The sequence below is a fragment of the Uranotaenia lowii genome, chromosome 3 (genome assembly GCF_029784155.1).
Source record: "Uranotaenia lowii strain MFRU-FL chromosome 3, ASM2978415v1, whole genome shotgun sequence".
NCBI lineage: Eukaryota > Metazoa > Arthropoda > Insecta > Diptera > Culicidae > Uranotaenia > Uranotaenia lowii.
In genome coordinates, this window is record NC_073693.1 from 211,687,633 (window position 1) to 211,708,368 (window position 20,736).

A 20,736-nucleotide genomic window follows, 5' to 3' on the forward strand; every position below is an offset into this window, starting at 1 on the left:
CATCCTTTTATATAATGTAATTTATTTTTCTATTGGTATTGTCCAACATATCTTATTCATAATACGATTACCGTCTCATGAGTTGCGTTGAAAGGATGAACAAATAAAAACAGTTGTTATCGCTTCAACACTGAACGGGAATTGTAACCCTGTTCAATTGTACTATATACACTGTAAAACCAATTTTTCGTTAGTATAAATAATCATTTACATTTGAATTCATATGGGCTTTAACATAAAACATAGAACAAACGGGTATACTTTGGATTTGACGTTTACTCTCCAATGCGTGGTAAATAATAATTAAGTCACACAATTATTTATAAAAGTGCTTCAAATTTCGTCCTACGATCTTTTTGGGAAAGATTCCGCAGCACAGTCCCGTTTGGATGAATATCAAGCACGCTTATCTGGACTTGTGTTGGTTGATGAAGATGGAGGTGGTACGATGCCAGCAGGAATATTGGACGTAGGCGGTTTTGAACCAAGATCACTTGGGCTGCTTCTACTAGATAGCATTTGCTCGTTTTTTATTTCGTTCGCTTTCTGAAGGAGGTACTCGCTGAGAATCGGTTCGTCAAGCTGGTGAAAAAGATTGTAACATTTTTAGTTTCATTCTTCCTAACCCAAGGCCGAAGATTGTCGATACTGTGTATCGTAGATCAACATGCAAACAGTTAATTACGGCGCTTAAGGTGGAATGTATTTTAGCAATTTTCTATCTTCACTCTAACAAATACTTGTTTTTTCAACGACCGACCTTTTTATCATCCCCTGTCGATGTCTGGTCTTGGGTAGGAAGTTTTCCGGCATCCAATTCCGGGGCTTTATCCTGTATTTCCAGAAGCTTTTCCTTCTCTTTACTTTCCTGCTCTTTTTGCTTCTCCTTGGCTTCCAAGCTCTTTATGAGAGCTTTTTCGATCTTGTCCTCCGCATTCAGTACTTCCTCTTTGTACAGCAAGTCGATAAGCTCGTCCATTTGTTTGGAATTCAGATGGACATTATCCTTGCCGATAAGTTCAAGCACCTAAAAAAAATAACGCAGAGAAAACCATGCCATTAGCACAGATGAGTGATATCATGATGGTACACAGGTGACATTAGCTTTACCTTCATGACATCTTCCACTTTAATATGACCGTCGTGATCGTCATCGATTTTACCCAAGATTTTCGTGATTTGCTCCAGTCGTGAGTCGTCCGGTACCTGTTGAATCTGGAAGAAGAATAAATGATGCTGTTAGACCTGTTTGGCGCGTTTTACTTTGGATTGGAAGTCCACATACCTTTTTGATAGCTGCAATCAGTTCATCGATGTGCACCAATTCATCGCTGGCTGTTTCAATTTTGGTACTCTTACTGTCCTCGGCGACGGAAATTTGTTCCTTAAGGATTTTTTCCTTCTTCTCCAAATCGGAAAGAACCGTGTCCATCTTGTTGATCATCGAGTTGACCTTCTTGAAGAGTAGCTTGGCCGCAACCGATTCCTTCACCTTGGCCTCTTCAGGCGCAGCAGTGACAACCTATGGAAAAAGGAAGTTTATAGGGATATAATTCTCACATCGGGTAATGGGTAAATCAAGAAATTAACTTACTTCCTGTAATTCTTGTACATCTTCCTGATAGTCAGCTATTTCTTCCTTCAGATCCTTAATTTCCTCTTTCTCAACAAGTAGAGTTTTCTTATCTTTGCTCAGGGTGCCCAAGGCATCGCCGATAGCTTCAATGTCTTTGCTAGAAATTTCTTCTGAAGCAAGAACAACAGGTGGGTCAGCAGCTGTTTTAACGCGAATGGCAGGTTCTTCGAGGTGTATGACTTTCTCATCGGTAACGATAGGTGCCTCATCGAGAAGGATTTCAGATTTTTCTTTTTGCTTCTCTTTTTCCTCTTCCAGTTCATCTTTCTCTTCTTTGATCTTTCTCTGTTCTTCTTTGATAACTTCGATCTTGGTTTTGTTATCGATTCTGCCTTCACGCTCACCGATTGCCGCCTTAGTGACCGTAGCGATGGAATCGGGAAGGGTAGAAATGGTTGCTTTCAGTTTATCGCTGGTTGTCACATGTTCTGGCAACATTAGCGCTCGGGACAGTAGCAGTAGTGAAGGTGGAACCTTTTCATTCAAGCTTAAGTTGATCCATTCCCGGAGTTGTGTTTGGAGACGTTCTTCGGTAGTACCGTAAGCTCGCATTCCACGTGTCCGACAAGCCGATTGCAACTCAGATAGATTCAACGATTCGATACCTTCTTTTTGGATAGTTCGGTCATCTGCAATCAAACTACGCAATTTCATTCGCAACTGGAAACGTAGTAGCTGGGAGGTTCCAATGGGTGATATTTCCAGCACTCTACAAAGCGCCTGTAGCTGTGGCCGCGAAAGCGAATCTAGAGTTATTTCATCCTGGAACAGTTTTGAATACTTCAGGATATCTTCATTGGTTACACCGTATTCAGAATTGCGCACTTTGTTAAAAAACTGACTGAAATCTTTGGCGGCCTGTGAACGATGTTCTTTGCTTTGAACTGACATGTCGTCCAAGGTTTTTTGCAAGAATTTAGCCATCTCAAGTTTGACTTTCAGGTTTTGTTTGATTTTATCCTCCCGTTCGGTAGCCGTCTGGAATGTCGACGGAAGCATCCCCGGGAAGAGCTTTATAGCTAGAGGTAACAACAACTCCATAAACGGCACGATAATGAAAACTGAAAAAGGTACCAGTCGGAACAGATCCGAAGTTGTGCGCACGAGTAGCCTGTGTTCTCGACGGGTTAGGGTTTTTCCATTGAGTACACTCCACAATAACTTCCGGCTAATGTTGATGTCGATGAAGAGTAACCGAAACCCGTGATAGTAATGGACCAGTTCAGCCCATATCCGTTGTTGAAGAGTCTTTTTCGCCGGTGCAGCTACAACCTGAGTTTGCGGGGGAACCACAGCTTCCGGAGTAGGTTGGGCCGGGCTAACCTTAGCTGTCTCAGAGACCGCAGGTCCTGCTGCGCTGCTTTCGACAACTTGCTGTTGCTGTTCTTGTTCCTTCTTCGTTTGTTTTATGGTTTGTACAGTGACTTCGACTTTGGATGATGGCTGATCGTAGTACACCACACTAGTGGATATATGCCTAATAGCACCATGATTGCTCAAACTATAGCCTAACGCGTCCAGCAGCGATGTGTTTGAGGGAGAAACTGCCAGAACAACACTCCGACTGTTCATCGGATACGTGCAGTAGTGCTGCTGGTAGTAGCCAGTCCTTTTCGCCCGATAGCTGACATACCGATTTCGTACATTGGCTGAAAAAGAGAAAATAAAACCAAGTTAAATTCAGTTTTGATAGGTCTATCGGCGTGCTGACTAAATGTGTTACCCAAACTTCCCGGTGCCGTGAAGTGGCCAAGCACTATGAAAACTTTCATGAGGTATTATAGCTTAAAAAACTTCAGCGACTTAATTCAAGCGTATGCACGTGAGCTCGATATTTCCCCAATACGTTTTCCAATGGACATCAATATTCAAATAAATAACGAGACTAAATGTCGCCTCAAACCAACCGGTAAAAGTTGAGCTGAAACAATGAGTGGAATTTTCCTCAAAGGTCGAAAGTACTTGAAAAATCGTAAGTGAAATAACAAACAGACTACGTATATCGCTGCAGGGAAGCATCAATAGACTGAGTGTCCACACAAAGAGATAAAAGCGTTATTAGTAGACGGGAAAAGTAGATTGTAACAGCACTGCATCCTATGCACGGAACTAATACATTTGAACGAACGTTCTAAACATGATTCGTTGAATCAACAATTTGAATACAAGTAATCAACTTGTACAGACACAGGCCTTGAGAATTTGCATAGTTATAAGGTAGAAGATAATATCACTTTTTAATTTTTTTTATAGGTTTCTACCAGCCTCTTGAATGAAAATTTCAAGCAATCCATGTATTCATTGTGGAGTTTTCTTCACGAAAATAATAACGAATTTTACAAATTGAACAACGAACTCCGATAATTATGATTTCCAACGAAAATCGTCTTAGTTTTTAGAGTCTTTTGTTTGACCTGATTTAAATTGAGATGAAAAAACACGAACAAAGTGCCAGTTTTAAATCCTAGACTGCAAAAACCATTTCGGTCATAACACACTATATTTCCCCCATAAATAAAACAAGTTCAGCGTCTTGGTAGGTACCCACATTGGAGCAAAACAAAAATCAGCTGTTGTTGGGGCTGCTTTGTGGTGTTGTGCTGTTCATACAATATCGAACAAGACTTATTTGTGGTACAAAGAGTATCGTAGGGCAAATGCACCTTTCTACAAGTAATTTATCTTATGCTCCTCTGAAATTAAGAAGTAGTACATGGAACCCCTGCATAAAAATACATCATTATATGTAATATTTTTAACGAAATTTCAGAACTATGTAGCTCCCTTGCCCCCTGCTATCCACCTTGCAAATCACCACGTTCGTAATGAACATTCGAGTGAGAGGTTTGCGTCACGATACAAACACAGTGATCACGTTTTTAGCGTGGAGACCTAGTTTTCTGGTATTCACCGGAAAGAAACTACCAATTTTTTGCACCGACGCGGATCATGCTTTATATTTAGACATTTGTGCTAAATATTGAGCAGTAAAGGATATACCGATCGGTAGTTAGATGGAGGAAAATTTGGGGGTTCTATACTTCCAATGCATATGTTCTAAAGCCGGACTCATATGGGTTATTTCATAATGGATAATTTCTGCAAATATTTCTGCAAAATTCAAGATCTTTTGAACTTATCTCTGTTTTGCGCTATGAGTTTTTGTGAAAAAGGTCTTGAAAATTCACGTATAAGGCTTCTGGCAAGTCGTTGTTAATATAAAATAATAATTTTATGATGCATGGTGGTTTTTATTACAGGCATATCATCTGTTTTCAAAATCGTTCAAATTAAACTGAAAATTTTTCGAAAACTTGAACTACCAACATACATGTTGGTAGTTCAAGTTTTCGAAAAATTTTCAGTTTAATTTGCTTACCAGTTGGACGTTTAAAATCAACAGAAAATCTAAAAAAGAAGATTTGCCTTTCTTCGGAGGATTGTCCTATTCAAAACCTTTCATTTGATGATGATCTGAGAAGAACACGCTACTCGGGAACGAGGCGTTGGTTTCCTATTAAGCCCGCAGGCCCATGCGGCCCTGGGAACCGATAAACGACTTATGTCCAGTGTTATGCGCCAACTGACGTTGCCGATTTGCAGGAGAAAGAGCAGTTTTACAGTAAACTGAACAGCGTGGTTGAGAAAATTCCGAAGAGTAAAAGTCGAATCCATTTGGGCGACTTCAACGCAACTGGCTCCGACGATATGCGGAGCTGGAAAAGGCAGTTAAACAAGCTTGTAGACGAGACAAGAGAGCCTGGATATACTATCTAGCCGAAGAGGGAGAAAGAGCCGCCGCCAATGGAGAAATCCGATTATTTTATGACATTTCTCGCCACTTTAGTGGTGCAAGGACTAATGCTAAAATGTCGCTCTAAGACCGAGCAGGTCAGTTATTGACCGATCGAACTGATCAGCTCAAACGATGGACTGAACACTTCGAACAACTCTTCCGAGTCACGAATAGCGATGGCCAACAGAACCCGCAGCTCGAAGCGCCAACAGTAAGTCGCATTAATGGCGTCAATTCGGAAGCGCCCTCGCTGGCTGAAATAGAAGCGGCAATCAAAAACATGAAATCCAACAAAGCACCTGGGATCGATTGCATCCCTGTTGAAATGCTGTAAGCCGACCCTGCCTTGTCAGCACAAATGTTGCACCGTCTTTTCGCTGACATCTGGGATACTGCAACATTACCGGCCGACTGGATGCAGGGTAAATATCCTCTTAAAAGTCCCGAAGAAAGGAGACCTGACCGAGTGCAGTTACTGGCGTGGCATAACTTTGATCTGTACAACTCTAAAAGTACTCTGCAAAGTGATCCTGAACAGGATCCAGCAGAAAATCCACGCTACGCTCCGACGGCATGCTGGATTTCAATCCGGACGATCATGTGTGGACCACATCATAACGCTACGAATCATACTGGAACAAATCAATGAATTCCAGGACTGTCTTCTGCTGGTGTTCGTTAATTTCGAAAAGGCATTCGACCGACTTAAACATGAAAACATGTGGGCGGCTCTTAGGCGACGAGGAGTCCCAGAGAAACTAGTCCATCTTATCGAAGCACAGTACGAGGCATTTTCGTGCAAGGTCTTCCACGACGGTGTTTTATCCGATCCAATCCCGGTAACTGCTGGAGATACAAGGATGTATCTGTAACGAATCAAGTTTGCGCCCACAATGCCAACAGCTTTTAAGGCGCCACTTCCAGAACGGAAGTCTGTTGGCACAAGTTCACTGACCGGCTTTAGACTCCCTTCCATGGCGGGTTTCAAATAGTGGCTCAAATGCTCGCGTTAATCTCACTTATCCAACTGTTGAAGCGGACAGAACTAAGGGGGAAAAAGGAAACACACGTGATTTATGCCCACGAAGATCATCAAGTCGTCGCCCAGTGCACCAATTTTTTTCAGATGCAATTATTACGCAAGTTACTCAACGCATTCCCAAAACGAACCTTACATGAGCTAAGAGCAAGTACAATCTCTTTGTCTACCGGAAATACCTTGTATTGCTTTTGATTTAGGTTGTTTGGGGCCCCATTGAGTGTTACAATTTTTGACTTAGGATTATGTTTCTGACCTTAGGTTTTTGGTTCACCACTTCGGCTACTTCTCACCGAGTTCGACTCGGACCGGTTGGCTGGATCGGACCTTTCGATGAGTGCGCAAGGACACGTCGTCGTACCGCACCGGCAAAGGGCTTTTGAGGACGTTCAGCCCGGACTTGGACCCACGATTGTGTGGGTGAATAACCTGATCAACGTGGTGGAGTTAGGAAAATGTTTTGACTTCTAATCTTCTAGACCTAGCTTACCTAAATCACCTATGTACGATTTCCGGTGGTTTTTTCCGGGATTTTCATCCTTTAGGATGATTCATCCCTTCACCCTATTTTCCGGTGATGATTGGTTATTATTTCCACTACAAAGAATCACCAACCTAGAGGCGCAATAAACATTTTTATTATAAAGCTAAACGTTTCACTTCTTAACCAACTTACAATCTTTGATCGTGCGAGCCGGCACAAGCAACGATCTCTTCCTTTCATGGCGGGATTTCACACAAGTCTTGTGAACACGTTTTTAAAACGGTAAACGCGATCTCCTACCACTCTAGCTCACTTGGCGTTCTTTTTGGAAATGAGGCCTTTGTTCGGTTTAGAGGCCAAGCCAAGCTACGATGGCATTCTAAAGCTCCCGAGGACAATGGACTTAGCAATCATCTTAGGCATATAGGCAGGAGAGGATTTCAACGGTGGGTACAATTTCCAACGAATTCCAACGATCAGCGCTAGTGAGATGAATGCGGTGCGGAGCTTAAATTTATCATTTTCGGGATATGAGCTAATGCGCTATTATACATCAGATGGCGCCTAAGTTGCAAAAAATGCTGTCAGTTAGCAATCAACTCTAAAGTGGTTCATCACATTGTAGTATTTTAACCAATATTGAATAATATTGTCTAAGCTTAAAATCGATCAAGAGAGAACAGCAATCAACAAAAGGGAACTTAATACCCTGTATCAATAAGGGAAATAAATGAGATGATCAGAAGTTCTTGGATCGTTAACCCGAACACACGGTTTTATTTAATTTATCGTCCGACCTCCGCCACTCTTATTTAAACCCCATTTTTAATGTTAAAACACACATATCTCGTAATGGATGAGATTCTGACTGGATCGATCGACTGTGCATCGAACCGAGGATTGTCGTGGAATCCTTCAACAATGGAGCAACTGAACGACCCTGACCTGGCAGACGATATTGTTTTGCTCGCCCAAACACAACCAGATATGCAGAACAAACTCGACGACTTCACCGAAAGCTCCAAGGCAGCAGGACTCAAAGTCAATGTCGGAAAAACCAGGTCGATGGTGTAGGAGCCCAGCTAGTTTAGTTAAATCAGGAGGCTACGGTTTTCAACTATTCTAACTATGTCATATTAACCCGAGACGTTCAATAATAAAGAAGCAACACCAAATTGAAGCGTCTTTCATTTAAGCGGCATCCTACAATTTTCAGAAGTGGGATTGAAGCAAGAAGTATTGGGGATTCGGAGGGCAAGTAAAGTTCGACTGAACTGTTTGGCTGTTAACTAAAGACTAAATTTTATTTCTTCATACAATTATACTATTCTACAACTAGGTTGCTTCGATTCGTAACTACTAACACTCCTCCTCGACATCGATAGCTACTATTCCTGTCGCTTCACGTAGTTTTCCCAATTTCACGCTAGGCAACGGCTTCGTCATCATATCTGCCAGCATGTCTTCCGTTGGGCAATACTGCAAGCTGATGATATTCTTGCTCCGCAGGTCCTTGATGAAGCAGTAGGGGAGAGTGGGGATACTTGATCCCCATTTCTTATGTTCACCATATCTTTTTGGAAAAATTTTGCAACTCGCCGTCTTTGACATTTTCTGACAGCTTGTAACTTCAAGTGTCTATGCTCTAAAAATTAGAACGATACTTGAACCCGTTGATGAGCTAGAAGCATTTTCGTGGGAGTAAAAAAATTGCGATTTTTCTAAAGTTAGGGGAGACTTGATCCCCTTTTGAAGGAGACTTGATCTTTTATTCAGGAAGCCCTAATCCTTGTATAAAAATCAAACAAAACCCCAAGATAGAATGTTAATTGACTATTTTGGTCATGTTTGTTCTCATTTCACAATTTATAGCAGACTTAAGAAGAAAATTCTATAACTTTGTCTCAACGCTAATAACATTGCATACTTAAAGGCGCTATTTTTATAATAAAGACAAAATTAATTATTTTTGTTCTTTTCTTCATACAAATGTTTGATAAATATTATTTTTTGGATAAATATTAGTAATTTCGTAATCAGCAATCATAATGATCAATTCAGAAGAAGAATATGCCGTTTGGAAGGGGGATCAATTGTACCCAATTCTAGGGGATCAATTGTACCCATAATCAACATTTTAGAAAACTTTTTTTGAAAAAAGTTGAGAGTTTTCCATTGCTTTGAAAATATGGCACTATGAAGTTCATTTTACGCTCGAACGATTGATACATTGGAACAAATATTTTTTTTATAATTTTCCCATGTAAGGAACATTATAAAGTGATGAAAAAAGATCTTCAAGTTACATGTTGTGAAATTTTTCAAACAAAGTTCAATTACTCAAACAATTATTTTGTTAAAAATTTTTTAACTACAAGCATTGTTATTTTGCTCATTTTGGCACATTTTTCTAGAACATTTGATCTTTGTAAGACATTCCAGTTTCGAGATATAGCTAAGGAATCAAGTATCCCCAGGGATCAAGTATCCTCATTCTCCCCTATTTTGTATCCACATGCTTTGATCGTTGGTCCACCTTTTCGTTCTCCACTTGTCGGATACAGCTTTGGTTATCCTCCCGTATGCGGATCGGCAGATCCACTTTCGTCTGGAAATCCATCAAGAGCTTCATGATCCACTGAATTTCCTGGCACGTTTCGGCCAGAGCGATGAATTCTGATTCTGTGGAAGACAGCGCCACACACGATTGTTTCCTGGAGGCCCAATTCACGACTCCACCGCCGAGAAAAATTAGGAACCCCGAAGTTGATTTCCAGTCCCGAGTGTCGCCAGCCCAGTCAGCGTCGCAGTAAACTTCCAGGCCTTTATCTGTCACTCCTAACTTCAGCTGGTAACTTCGAGTTTGAAACAGGTACTTTAAAACTCTCTTGGCCTCGGTCCAATCCTTGACGCGTGGTTGACTGACGGATCTTCCTAGAATCGAGGCGCTGATCGAGACATCTGGACGTGAATTCACGGCGACATACAGCAAACCACCCACCAGGCTTTGGTACTGGTCGCTGTTCGGCAGTACAGCTGAGTCCTCCTCCTTGACGCTTGACGTCTCCCAACACGGTCAGCTTGAAGCATCGTTGAAGTTGCGCAACTATTTCTGCGAATTCGGACTCGCTCGAACAGGCCACAAGAATATCGTCCACGTAGATGAGGATGAATGACTGTTGACCCTGTTTCGTCCGAACGTAGAGGCACCCATCTGCGGACGACTGCACGAATCCAGCTTGCTTGAACACATCGTCGATAGTTTTGTTCCAGACTCGGGCTGCTTGTTTGAGCCCGTACAGACTCCGCTTGAGACGACACACACTGGCTGGGTTGCCTGTCTCGTACCCGGGGGGCTGCTTCATGAACATTTCTTCATCCAGCGTACCGTACAAATAAGCTGTTTTGATGTCCACATGCTTGACGAAGAGATTCCGTTCAGCTGCCACCGTTAGCAAAACCCGCAAAGAGACTTGTTTAGCCACCGGCGCAAAGACTTCGTCAAAATCTTCACCGTACTTTTGGGAGTATCCTTGGGCGACTAACCTTGCCTTATACCGAACAACTTGAAAGTCCATCGTTTTTAGACAACGAGTCCCTCGCGGCCTCAGCCTCATGTGCCTGCTACAATTTTATCGGATCTACGAGTCAATCATTTTCATCGTCAATTACTTCTACCCTCCTACCACCTTCCTCTTGCATCGACAATGGGGATATGGCTGATTCGTACGGACTACTGACCTTATCAGGTTCTTCACCGGGACGCAACGCATCAGGCCTTTCGGAGACCTCAGAGCCCGTCGACTCAGTCGCGCTGTTTCCAGCCAGCGGCATCAGTCGTCCCGGCCCTGAGTTCGATAGCGGCGACGAGGTTCTCCAGCCTGCACCGACAGGCAAGTATAAATTGTTTTTTGGAACTTTTCCACTGCGTGACGAAATTTTGATCCCCAGCTGTTTCAACATTCTGGACTCTGGCCCTTATCACTTCTACACGCACCAGCCAAACATGAACATCTTCGATTCCTCTGGGTTTTCTGCACCGGGACGCAACGCATCAGGCTTTTCGGAGACCTCAGAGCCCATCGACTCAGTCGCGCTGTTTCCTGCCAGCGGCATCAGTCGTCCCGGCCCTGAGTTCGATAGCGGCGACGAGGTTCTCCAGCCTGCAACGACAGGCAAGTACAAATTGTTTTTCGGAACCTTACCACTGCGTGACAAAATTTTGAACCCTAGCTGTTCCAAAATGCCTGACCTCGACCCGTATCGCTTCGACAAGCACCAGCCGAACGAGAACATCTTCGACTCTTCTGGGTTTTCCACACCGGGACGCAACGTATCAGGCCTTTCGGAGACCTCTGAGCCCTTCGACTCAGTCGCGCTGTTTCCTGCCAGCGGCATCAGTCGTCCCGGCCCTGAGTTCGATTGCGGCGACGAGGTTCTCCAGCCTGCACCGACAGGCAAGTATAAGTTTTCCTTTGGAACTTTCCCACCGCGTGATACTTTTTCGGTTTCCAGTCGTACCAATAGCGCTGACTCCAACCAGTATTATTTCCGCAACCTTCCGCCTAACGAGAATATCTCCAACCATTCTGGGGTTTCTGCACCGGGACGCAACGAGCTAGGCACTTTGGAGACCCCTGAGCTCTTCGACTCAGTCGCGCTGATTCCAGCCAGCGTCATCAGTCGTCCCGGCCCTGAGTTCGTCTGCGGCGAAGGGGTTCTCCAGCCTGTGAATTCAGGCAAGTATAGTACCCCTGATCGCATTCCTGTGCCTGATGATGTTCTACCTTCCAGTGCACGTTTCTTCAAACCCGCTCCGGGTCCTCTAGATTCCGTAACCCTTTACTACCAGAATGTCGGGGGTATTAATTCCTGCCTGACCGACTACCTGCTCGCAACTTCGTGTTCCATAGCAATGACATCATCGCCTTCACGGAAACATGGCTGAATGACCGCACACTATCAAGTCAGATCTTCTGCCCTGATTACGCAGTGTTCCGCTGTGACCGCAGTTCCCGTAACAGTAAAAAGTCCAGTGGAGGCGGGGTGCTGCTTGCCGTGAAGTCGAATCTCCCAGCGCAGCTCATCGACAACAAATCCTGGTACGATCTGGAACTTGTGTGGATTCGCATTGACCTCGCTGACCGGAAACTGTACGTATGTGTATTTTACCTGCCACCCGATCGCTCAAGAGATGTTGCCCTCGCTGAGTCGTTTTCTCGCTGCATCGTCGAAGTTAGCTCTTTCTGCGCTCCAGAAGATGACTTACTTGTCATTGGCGACTTCAATATGCCCGGTTTGAAGTGGTGCTCTCACCATGGTAGCTCTCTGTATCCGGACCCTGCCTGCTCTACTTTTTCGGCGCCTTCAAACATCATATTGAACTCCTTGAGTACAGCGACCTTGCGCCAGATTAACGGCGTGGTGAACGAATACGGTCGTACGCTGGACCTTTGCTTTGCCAATGATGGATCTCGATTACCGTTCATCGAACTCGCTCCTGCACCGCTAGTTAAAGTAGTCCCACATCACCCTGCTCTACTGGCATCATTTGAAATAACTAGGCCGATCGCTACAGTAGGAAAACCAGCGACCTTCTACCTCGACTTCAAAAACGCCAACTTCGATGACATCTCTCACATTCTGGCAACTATCGACTGGGTATCTGAGCTTGATCTGTCAAATCCTAACGCCGCTGCTGATACCTTCTCACACATTCTGAATTATGTCATCGATCGCCACGTTCCAAAACGCTCTAGCAGCGGAAATACGCGAATCCCCTGGATCACGACTGAACTGCGACAACTGAAGACTGCTAAAAGGTGTGCTCTTCGAAATTACAAGAAGCAAAAATCATCCTACACTAAGGATATATACCGTAAACTTAACTCCGTTTATAAAAAAGCCAGCGAACGTTGTTACCATAACTACCTACGTCGCGTACAACGTAACCTCAAGTCTTGCCCAAAATCTTTTTGGAAACACGTAAAGAGTCAGCGTAAGGAACCTGGTATACCTTCAAACATGTTTTTGGACGACATCACGGCGAACTCTGATCGTGGTATCTGCGATCTCTTCGCCCAAAAATTTTCCAGTATCTTCACTTCAGCTTCAACATCCCCAGAACATTTAGCTAGTGCTGTCAGGAACGTTTCGCCAGTGGGCTTTTCAATAAATGGTTTTGAAATCGAGGAGGCAGTCATCTCTAAAGCAGCAGCGAAGCTCAAGAATTCCTTTTCTACAGGTCCGGACGGGATACCAGCTGCTTTTTTGAAAAGTTTCATGCCTGTTTTGCTGACCCCTATTCGGCTCATTTTTCAAGCTTCGCTTGATAGAGCCATCTTCCCTCTACTATGGAAGGAAGCTTACATGTTCCCGGTTCATAAAAAAGGAGATAGGAGAGATATTAACAATTACCGTGGAATCTCTGCTTTATGTTCTATTGCCAAATTATTTGAATTGGTGATCTTGGATCCTTTTTTCACGTCCTGCAAAAATTACATCTCCAATGATCAGCACGGATTCATGCCCAAACGCTCTACAACAAGTAACTTGCTAACGTTTACTTCTGTTGTGCATGAAAGTTTTGCTGCCAAATCTCAAACTGATGCAATCTACACCGATCTGTCCGCTGCATTCGACAAGGTGAACCATGAGATTGCCATCGGAAAACTCGAACGCTTAGGATTCTGTGGTACGCTACTGGGCTGGTTCCGCAGTTACTTAACCGGTCGTAAATTGATTGTTCGAACGGGTGACACCTTTTCCAGGCAGTTCCCAGCCACCTCTGGTGTGCCCCAAGGTAGCCATCTAGGACCGATCATTTTCCTAATTTATTTCAACGACGTGTTGTCACTCCTCGACGTCCCCAAACTCTGCTATGCCGATGACCTAAAACTATTTTACACCATAAACGACCACGACGACATAAATTTTCTGCAATGTCGATTTAACCTCTTCGCTGATTGGTGCGACCTTAACTGTCTGCCATTAAACCGCAACAAATGTGCAGTCATCAGCTTTTCTCGTAAGCGGCAACCTTTAATCGCGGAGTACTTCCTAGGAGACGGACCCATCTCACGTGTGAACCACGTTAACGATCTTGGCGTAATCTTAGATCAGCGCTTGGAATTCAAGGCACACACCAACTACGTGATTGACAAAGCATCCAGAAGTCTCGGTTTCATTTTTAGAGTGGCGAAGGACTTCAAGGATGTGTATTGCCTGAAAAGCCTATACTGCAGCATCGTTCGTTCCATCCTTGAATACGCATCAGCTGTCTGGTGTCCCTACTACCAGAACGGTGTCGATCGGCTTGAGGCTATCCAGCGGCGATTCTTGCGATACGCCCTTAGACACCTGAACTGGCAAGACCCTTTTCGCTTACCTAGCTACGAAAATCGATGCCGCCTCATAGATATCGATACTCTTCAAGCTCGCAGACAAGCAACACGTGTCTCATTCGTCGCCGACCTCCTGTCATCGCGAATCGACTGTCCCACGCTACTGGAGGCTATTCCGCTTAGTGTACGACCCCGTGGTCTTAGAAATCTGGATCTTCAGTTGTACATTCCCCTTCGAATGAACAATTACGGAGCTAACAGCGCCCTCATCGGCGCAATGAGATCGTTCAACCGTTTCTCGGCGCATTTTGACTTCGACGTTTCGAGGAACGTTTTCCGAAGAAAAGTGATACGGGCCTTGAGAACCCCATAGTTAGACTTAATGTTGTGTTTTTAATTTTTAATTTTAAGTTATCATTTGGATCAACATGTGATCTGTTGATAAGAAATAAACAACAAATAACAAATAACAAACTTTTCCGGTCTCGTCCTCTTTCCGTTTGAAGATCCACTTGCAACCAACCTTCTTGCGACCAGGTGGTAGTGTTGTGATCTCCCAGGTTTCGTTTTCCATCAAGGAACGGAATTCCTCGTCCATCGCTGCCTTCCAATACACGCTTTCAGGTCCGGTGATTGCTTCCTCATACTTTCGTGGCTCAGCAGCTGCAACCGATGCCATGCCAACAGCTGCAGAATAGCGAGCTGGTGGCACACCTTTGGTTCGGCGAGTCGACTTTCTGGGATTTTCAATGACTGAATTGATGTCAGCTTCGGTTAGCGTAGAATCAGTTGCGGTATTGTAGTCGAAATCATCGTCGTCCGGTTGATCATCATCAATGTCCGACTCGACCAGCGGTTCTTCCTTGTTGGCCGCCAGCGGAGCTTTATTTTCGACCGGTTTCACTGAATACTCGAATTCTACAACATCTTTCTCGTTTTGGCTGCCCATCGACTGCATAAGGCTCTTTTCTTCCAGGCGCTCCTCCTCAACGAAGTTGGCATCGCGGCTGATGATAATCTTTCGTGTTGCTTGATCCAGGAAACGATAAGCTTTATGGTCCGACGAGTAACCCACAAAAGTTAGCTTCATTGATGCTGGGCTTAGTTTTTTCCTTTTCTGCTTGGCGATATGAACGTGTGCCGCACTCCCAAAGACTTTCAGGTGCGTCACATCCGGCTTCCTTCCATACCAGAGCTCGAACGGCGTTGTAGGAACGGACTTTGATAACAGGACGTTCTGCAAATAAACGGCAGTGCTCACCGCCTCGGCCCAGTAACACTCAGGAAGCTTGGCGTCGAACAACATACACCGGCTCATTTCGATAAGGTACCGGTTTTTTCTTCCTGCCACGCCGTTTTGCTGCGGAGAGTAGCTTGTCGTGAACTGCGCTTTAATGCCTTCCCGTTTGTAGAAATTTCTCAGCGCGTTCCCTGTGTACTCGCGACCTTGGTCGCTTCTGACCACTTTCGGCTTCCGACCAAATTGCGTTTTCATCATGGCCACGAATTCCATTATCTTCTCTGGAACTTCGCTTTTTTTCCGCAACAGATACAGGACACAAAATCTGCTGTAGTCGTCGATGACGGTCATAAAATATCGATGACCGGACACCGACACGTTTTCCACAGGGCCGCAAACGTCGGTGTGCACGAGATCAAGCACAGCACTAGATTTTCTTTCCACCGACTTCGGAAATGGCTTCCGGCTCATTTTCGCCTTCTGACAGCAGTCGCATCCCTCTCGTACTCCGCAATCGTACATCTTCAGCCCGACCACCAGATTTTTCTGCATCATCTCACCGACCGCATTGAGCTCACGATGCCCAAAGCGCCGATGCCACACATGCTGGCAGTCAACGTTATGGTGATCTTTTGCTGCCATGACCACTTCCTGCGATGTCTTCACTTTGTAGAGGCCGACAGTCTTGACTGCGGTCGCCGCTTGTTGGCCTCCGACGAGAATCGAGCATCCTCCTTCGTTGAATAGTACTTCTGCACCTTTTTCGACTAGCATTGGTACAGACAGCAGATTCATTTCCAAGCTCGGCACAAACAAGACGTTGCCAAGGGTGATCTTCGAAGTTTTTCCATTGTCATGGTAACACAACAATTGACCATCGCCAACACCTTCAACTTTTGCGATTTTTCCATCGGCCAGGCTGATCGTTTTCACAGGGCTTTCGACGATCTTGTTGAAAAATTCTTTGTCGCCACACATGTGCCGGGACGCTCCTGAGTCCACAATCCAGTCACCAACATGAGTTTGCGTACTACCCATTAGAGCAAATGTTACGGATTGCTCTCCACTACGGGCAGCTTTTGCCTTTGGCGATCGACCTTTTTCCGGTTCCATTTGCTTCGCGTACAATCGACATTCCTTTTGTTTGTGGCCACTTTTCTTGCAGAAATGGCACACCAGCGATTTCTTTTTCCCGGTGAAACTTGCTTTCAGCGCTGCATCCGACGGTCCGCGTTCTCGTTTTGCCACTTCGTCAAACAGCTTACTCTTCACCAGCTCCAGTTTCAGCTCATCGTCGGAACGGCTCTCAAGTGCCGTCGTGAGCGTGTCAAAAGAATCAGGGAGGCTCCTAAGGACCAGCGCAACCATCAGTGGCTCGCCGAGATCCAGTCCAGCACACGACAGCTTCGCAAACAGCTCTTCCAGTTCAAAAAGATGGCTCTGCATGTCGTCCCCGTCCTTGTACGTTTTGTTGCAGATCCTTTTCAGTACCGCAACCTTCGAGCAGAGGGACGTTTTTTCGTGGTGCTTCATGAGGTTGTCCCAAGCTTCCCTGGCGGTTTTCGAGTTGCGTATCAGGGCATGTTGCTGATCCTCAACGAGCAGCGCAATCGTCGCTCTCGCTTTGCGATCTCCTCCCTTCCATACATCCGTCATCGGCGCCGGAGCTTCATCCTCAATGGAAGCACTCAAATTCAGAGTGGGTGACCACCCTATGAAAACATCCCCGCCGATGGAAACACCAGCGACAAGCAACAGATTCACGTGCTACATCAGCAAACTGATCGAATAAATCGAATTGATAATTCGATTTATCGATCAGTTATTTGTTACAAAGAAAACTATGTGGCCATTTGAAGGAGACTCGAACGTTTCCAATTCCATCACGATGCACGATGTGGCATCGTATTCAGTGGACGGGGCCTTCATCGTGGCTCTGTTGATAGCCGCGCTCGTATTTCATTGGCGGCGCAGCCAACGCAGGCTGCGCCAACTGGAAGAGCATGCCAAGCGAGCGAAGCTTGGCATCGCTCAAGTGTAGAAGCCGTGCACATTTGATGCTGACACGGGCAGCATATTTGGTGCTGAGGTCAGCAGCACCAAAATGACAGACACCAACCCAACTGGACACCATCGAAGGTGCTGGTGGCACGCCACTCCAGAAAAGTGCACATTTTATGCCAACGGAGGCATCATCAACGGAACATCGATGACGGACGCATCATCAACCGTCATCATCGTTCAAGTGGACTTATGTAAAATTTGGAAAATAAAATTCAATTCAGTTTCTCCCGTCAGACGAGTTGGTTCTGATTTTTTATCACATCCCTTGCTCCTCCGGGAGGCTTCCCGGAAGAAGTTTTTGTACATTTCAGGACCATTAGTTTCGGGGGAAACCATTTTTGGTGACCCCGACGTGATTGCAGAAATGCAATCACAAAATTGAACAGGCCATCGAGGTCTTTGAGTAATAAATCGACGCGCGCGAGTGAAAAGTGAACGAGCCGATTACGCGGCAAAGAACAGTTCGGGCGCTGCCCTGATGACAATTTAAGAATAGTGAAGTGACTAAAGCAAGAAGTGCCGCTGGAAGCCATGTAACCTGTAGATTGTTAAGTGCTCAAACTCCCCCGGTGGGGGAGCAGTCTTCCCAACAATCACGTTTGCCAAAATGTCAAATCAAACCAAAAATTCTTAACCCACCAATATAACCAAGTGAGTGAGTGCAAAGTGGGAAAATACAATGTGCACACAGTTTATTGCATACGTGGACTGGCGTCAATGCCGGAAAATTCAATCGTAGTGTAAAAAAAGTGTTTCCCGTCGATACTAAAGTGAAAACTTAACTATGAACACCCCGGACAAACCGGACAAACCGGGTAATTCGGAACAAAAAGTGAAACCCCCAAAGAAGGGGAGAAAATACAGAAAGGTACCTGCAGACGAATATTTGACGTTTTTTGGCAAGGTACACAGTGGCCCCACACACGGTCCAGGGGGCCATGAGGTAGCACCAAGAAAGTTAGAAGGCGCCGACGGCACTCACAGCATAAATTAACTACGAAATCGTAAGTAGAACACAAAAATGGCTGACGAAGCCACTCTTGCCGTTTATTCGGCGCAACTCGCCGCCCTTGAAGGGGCAATAAAAAGTCTAAACAATTATGCAAAAGGTATTACTGCCGATGCGCTGCCATCGGTAATATACTTACAATCGAAACATGACCTGTTGGAATCCTTGTTCCAACAGGCTTCTAGCGTAATGCTTAAGCTGGAAGGCAACGGCACGGGCAGCCACCGACGGGGCCCGTTGATGACCATGTATTGCGACACCAAAACGGATCTGCTTGGGTGGATCCGCAAACAAGAAAAAGCAGAGAGACGAGATGCCTCCCCGGGAGGTACGGCCAATCTGCTCGACCAGACGATGGCAACAGTAAATGCTCGCACGGATCATTTACCTCGATTGGAGCTGCCCAAATTCCACGGAGCAGCTACAGAGTGGATATCCTTTAAGGCTCGGTTTGATAAACGAGTCTCCACTCTCACAGAGGATGCAAACAAATACGCATTTCTCGCAAAATGTCTCGAGTACGAGCCTGCCAGAAACACTTGTGAGGCACTCGAGAACTCTGGCCTGCCCTTCCACGAGGCATGGGCTAAGCTGGAGGAAAGATTTTACAAAAAGAGAGTAGCATTCGAAGGCTACTTCTTCAACCTACTAAAAATAAAAAAGATGACTAAACCATCGCAACGAGCGATTCTAACACTGATCGATGCCGTCGACACATTGCTATCTGCTACAAAGCAGATAGCCAATGAACAGGTCGGCAATCTAGGCTGCATTGCCAGCGGTTTACTTGTCTGCATCGTTAAGGAGCGATTGGATGAGTCCACCTTACTGAAGATTGAAGAGAAAATGGACTTGCAGAAAATTTATTCGTGGGCTGATTTTAAATCAGAATTGGAAAAACTCGCAAATCAACTTACGTGCAAGGCAGCTGCCGAAGCTGCCCATGTTAATCATCGGCCTCAGTTTAGAAGCGCTGCTGTAGTCAGCGTCAAGGCCCCTGCAAACAATGAGAAAGGAGTCACCCTGCGATGTTTCTTCTCTCCAATGACGGACACACGGTATTTATGTGTCCAAAATTCACGAAGATGGACATCTCGGAAAGATGGGAATCCGTGAAATACGGGAGGCACTGTTTCAATTGCCTCCTACAAGGACATTCTACTAAAACATGTAAATCAAACAAAAAATGTCAAACCTGTAACGGCAAACATCACACTTTGCTGCACAGGGACACCGTATACAAAGGGGAATCCGAATCCCGCACCACTCCAGAAAAAGACGTCGCTCAGGCGTCCACATCGTCATCACAAAAGTGACTAGCACGAGAAGAATATGTCTTCCTAGGCACGGCGATGGTAAACGTTTCAGGAGAGAATGAGTGGCATTCTCTTCGATGCTTATTAGATTCAGGCAGCCAGATAGAAACGATCACAGAAAAGGCTGCTCGTACGCTAGGAATCCCCACGCACCCCACCAATATTACCATAAATGGAATTGGTGGACAATTAACCGTGAGAAGAGGCATTAGCACAATAATGACCTCCAAATACAATAATTTCGAAGAGGCACTGGAATTGATGATAGTGCCCAAGATCTTGGAAAACCAACCCTGCACAACATTAGATGAAAATGAGCTGACCATCCCTAACGAACTAGAACTCGCAGATCCGACGTTCTACAAATCCGGCGAAATAGACATTCTCCTAGGAGCGAGAGTGTTCTTCAAAATATTAGGGCCCGGTCGACTCAACACTATGAATGGCCCCAACTTTCAGGAAACGATCCTAGGTTGGGTAGCATGTGGAGTACTTCAACAAGGGAGTTCCACAACAATTGACACAGCAATAGTTTATGTTGCCAAAAATGAATCAAATTTCCCCCAAGATGAATTAGCCAAACTTATCGAGAAGTTTTGGCGTCTCGAAGAATGTAGTCCCCACGAGTGGGAACCAAAACAAACAAATGAAAGTGAAGCCGAATTACACTTTAAACAAACGTTGCAAATAGCTGCTGATGGCAGATATATCACCCGCATACCATTATGCGGAGATCCATCATCATTGGGGGACTCGTATCAACAAGCTCACAGAAGATTTCTCTCACTGGAGCGAAGACTTCAAAACAA

The 20,736-nt window shown here is 45.0% G+C and overlaps 1 protein-coding gene across 3 annotated transcripts in view; it reads right to left on the reverse strand.

The window, feature by feature from the left end:
* Positions 1-20,736, reverse strand: part of LOC129755078 (mitochondrial proton/calcium exchanger protein) — a 29,266-nt gene continuing 8,530 nt past the window's right edge. Inside the window, exons 1-6 of one of the 3 annotated variants that reach the window (XM_055751415.1) lie at positions 3,360-3,638; positions 1,595-3,285; positions 1,286-1,522; positions 1,111-1,215; positions 761-1,027; positions 1-582 (exon numbers count right to left, since the gene is read on the reverse strand). In XM_055751415.1, the coding sequence (XP_055607390.1) occupies positions 397-582; positions 761-1,027; positions 1,111-1,215; positions 1,286-1,522; positions 1,595-3,285; positions 3,360-3,408 (2,535 nt within the window). In that variant the 5' untranslated portion in view covers positions 3,409-3,638 and the 3' untranslated portion in view covers positions 1-396. Of the gene's footprint in view, positions 583-760; positions 1,028-1,110; positions 1,216-1,285; positions 1,523-1,594; positions 3,286-3,359; positions 3,639-20,736 lie in introns of those variants that run through there. The other 2 variants (XM_055751414.1, XM_055751416.1) reach the window with 2 other exon arrangements.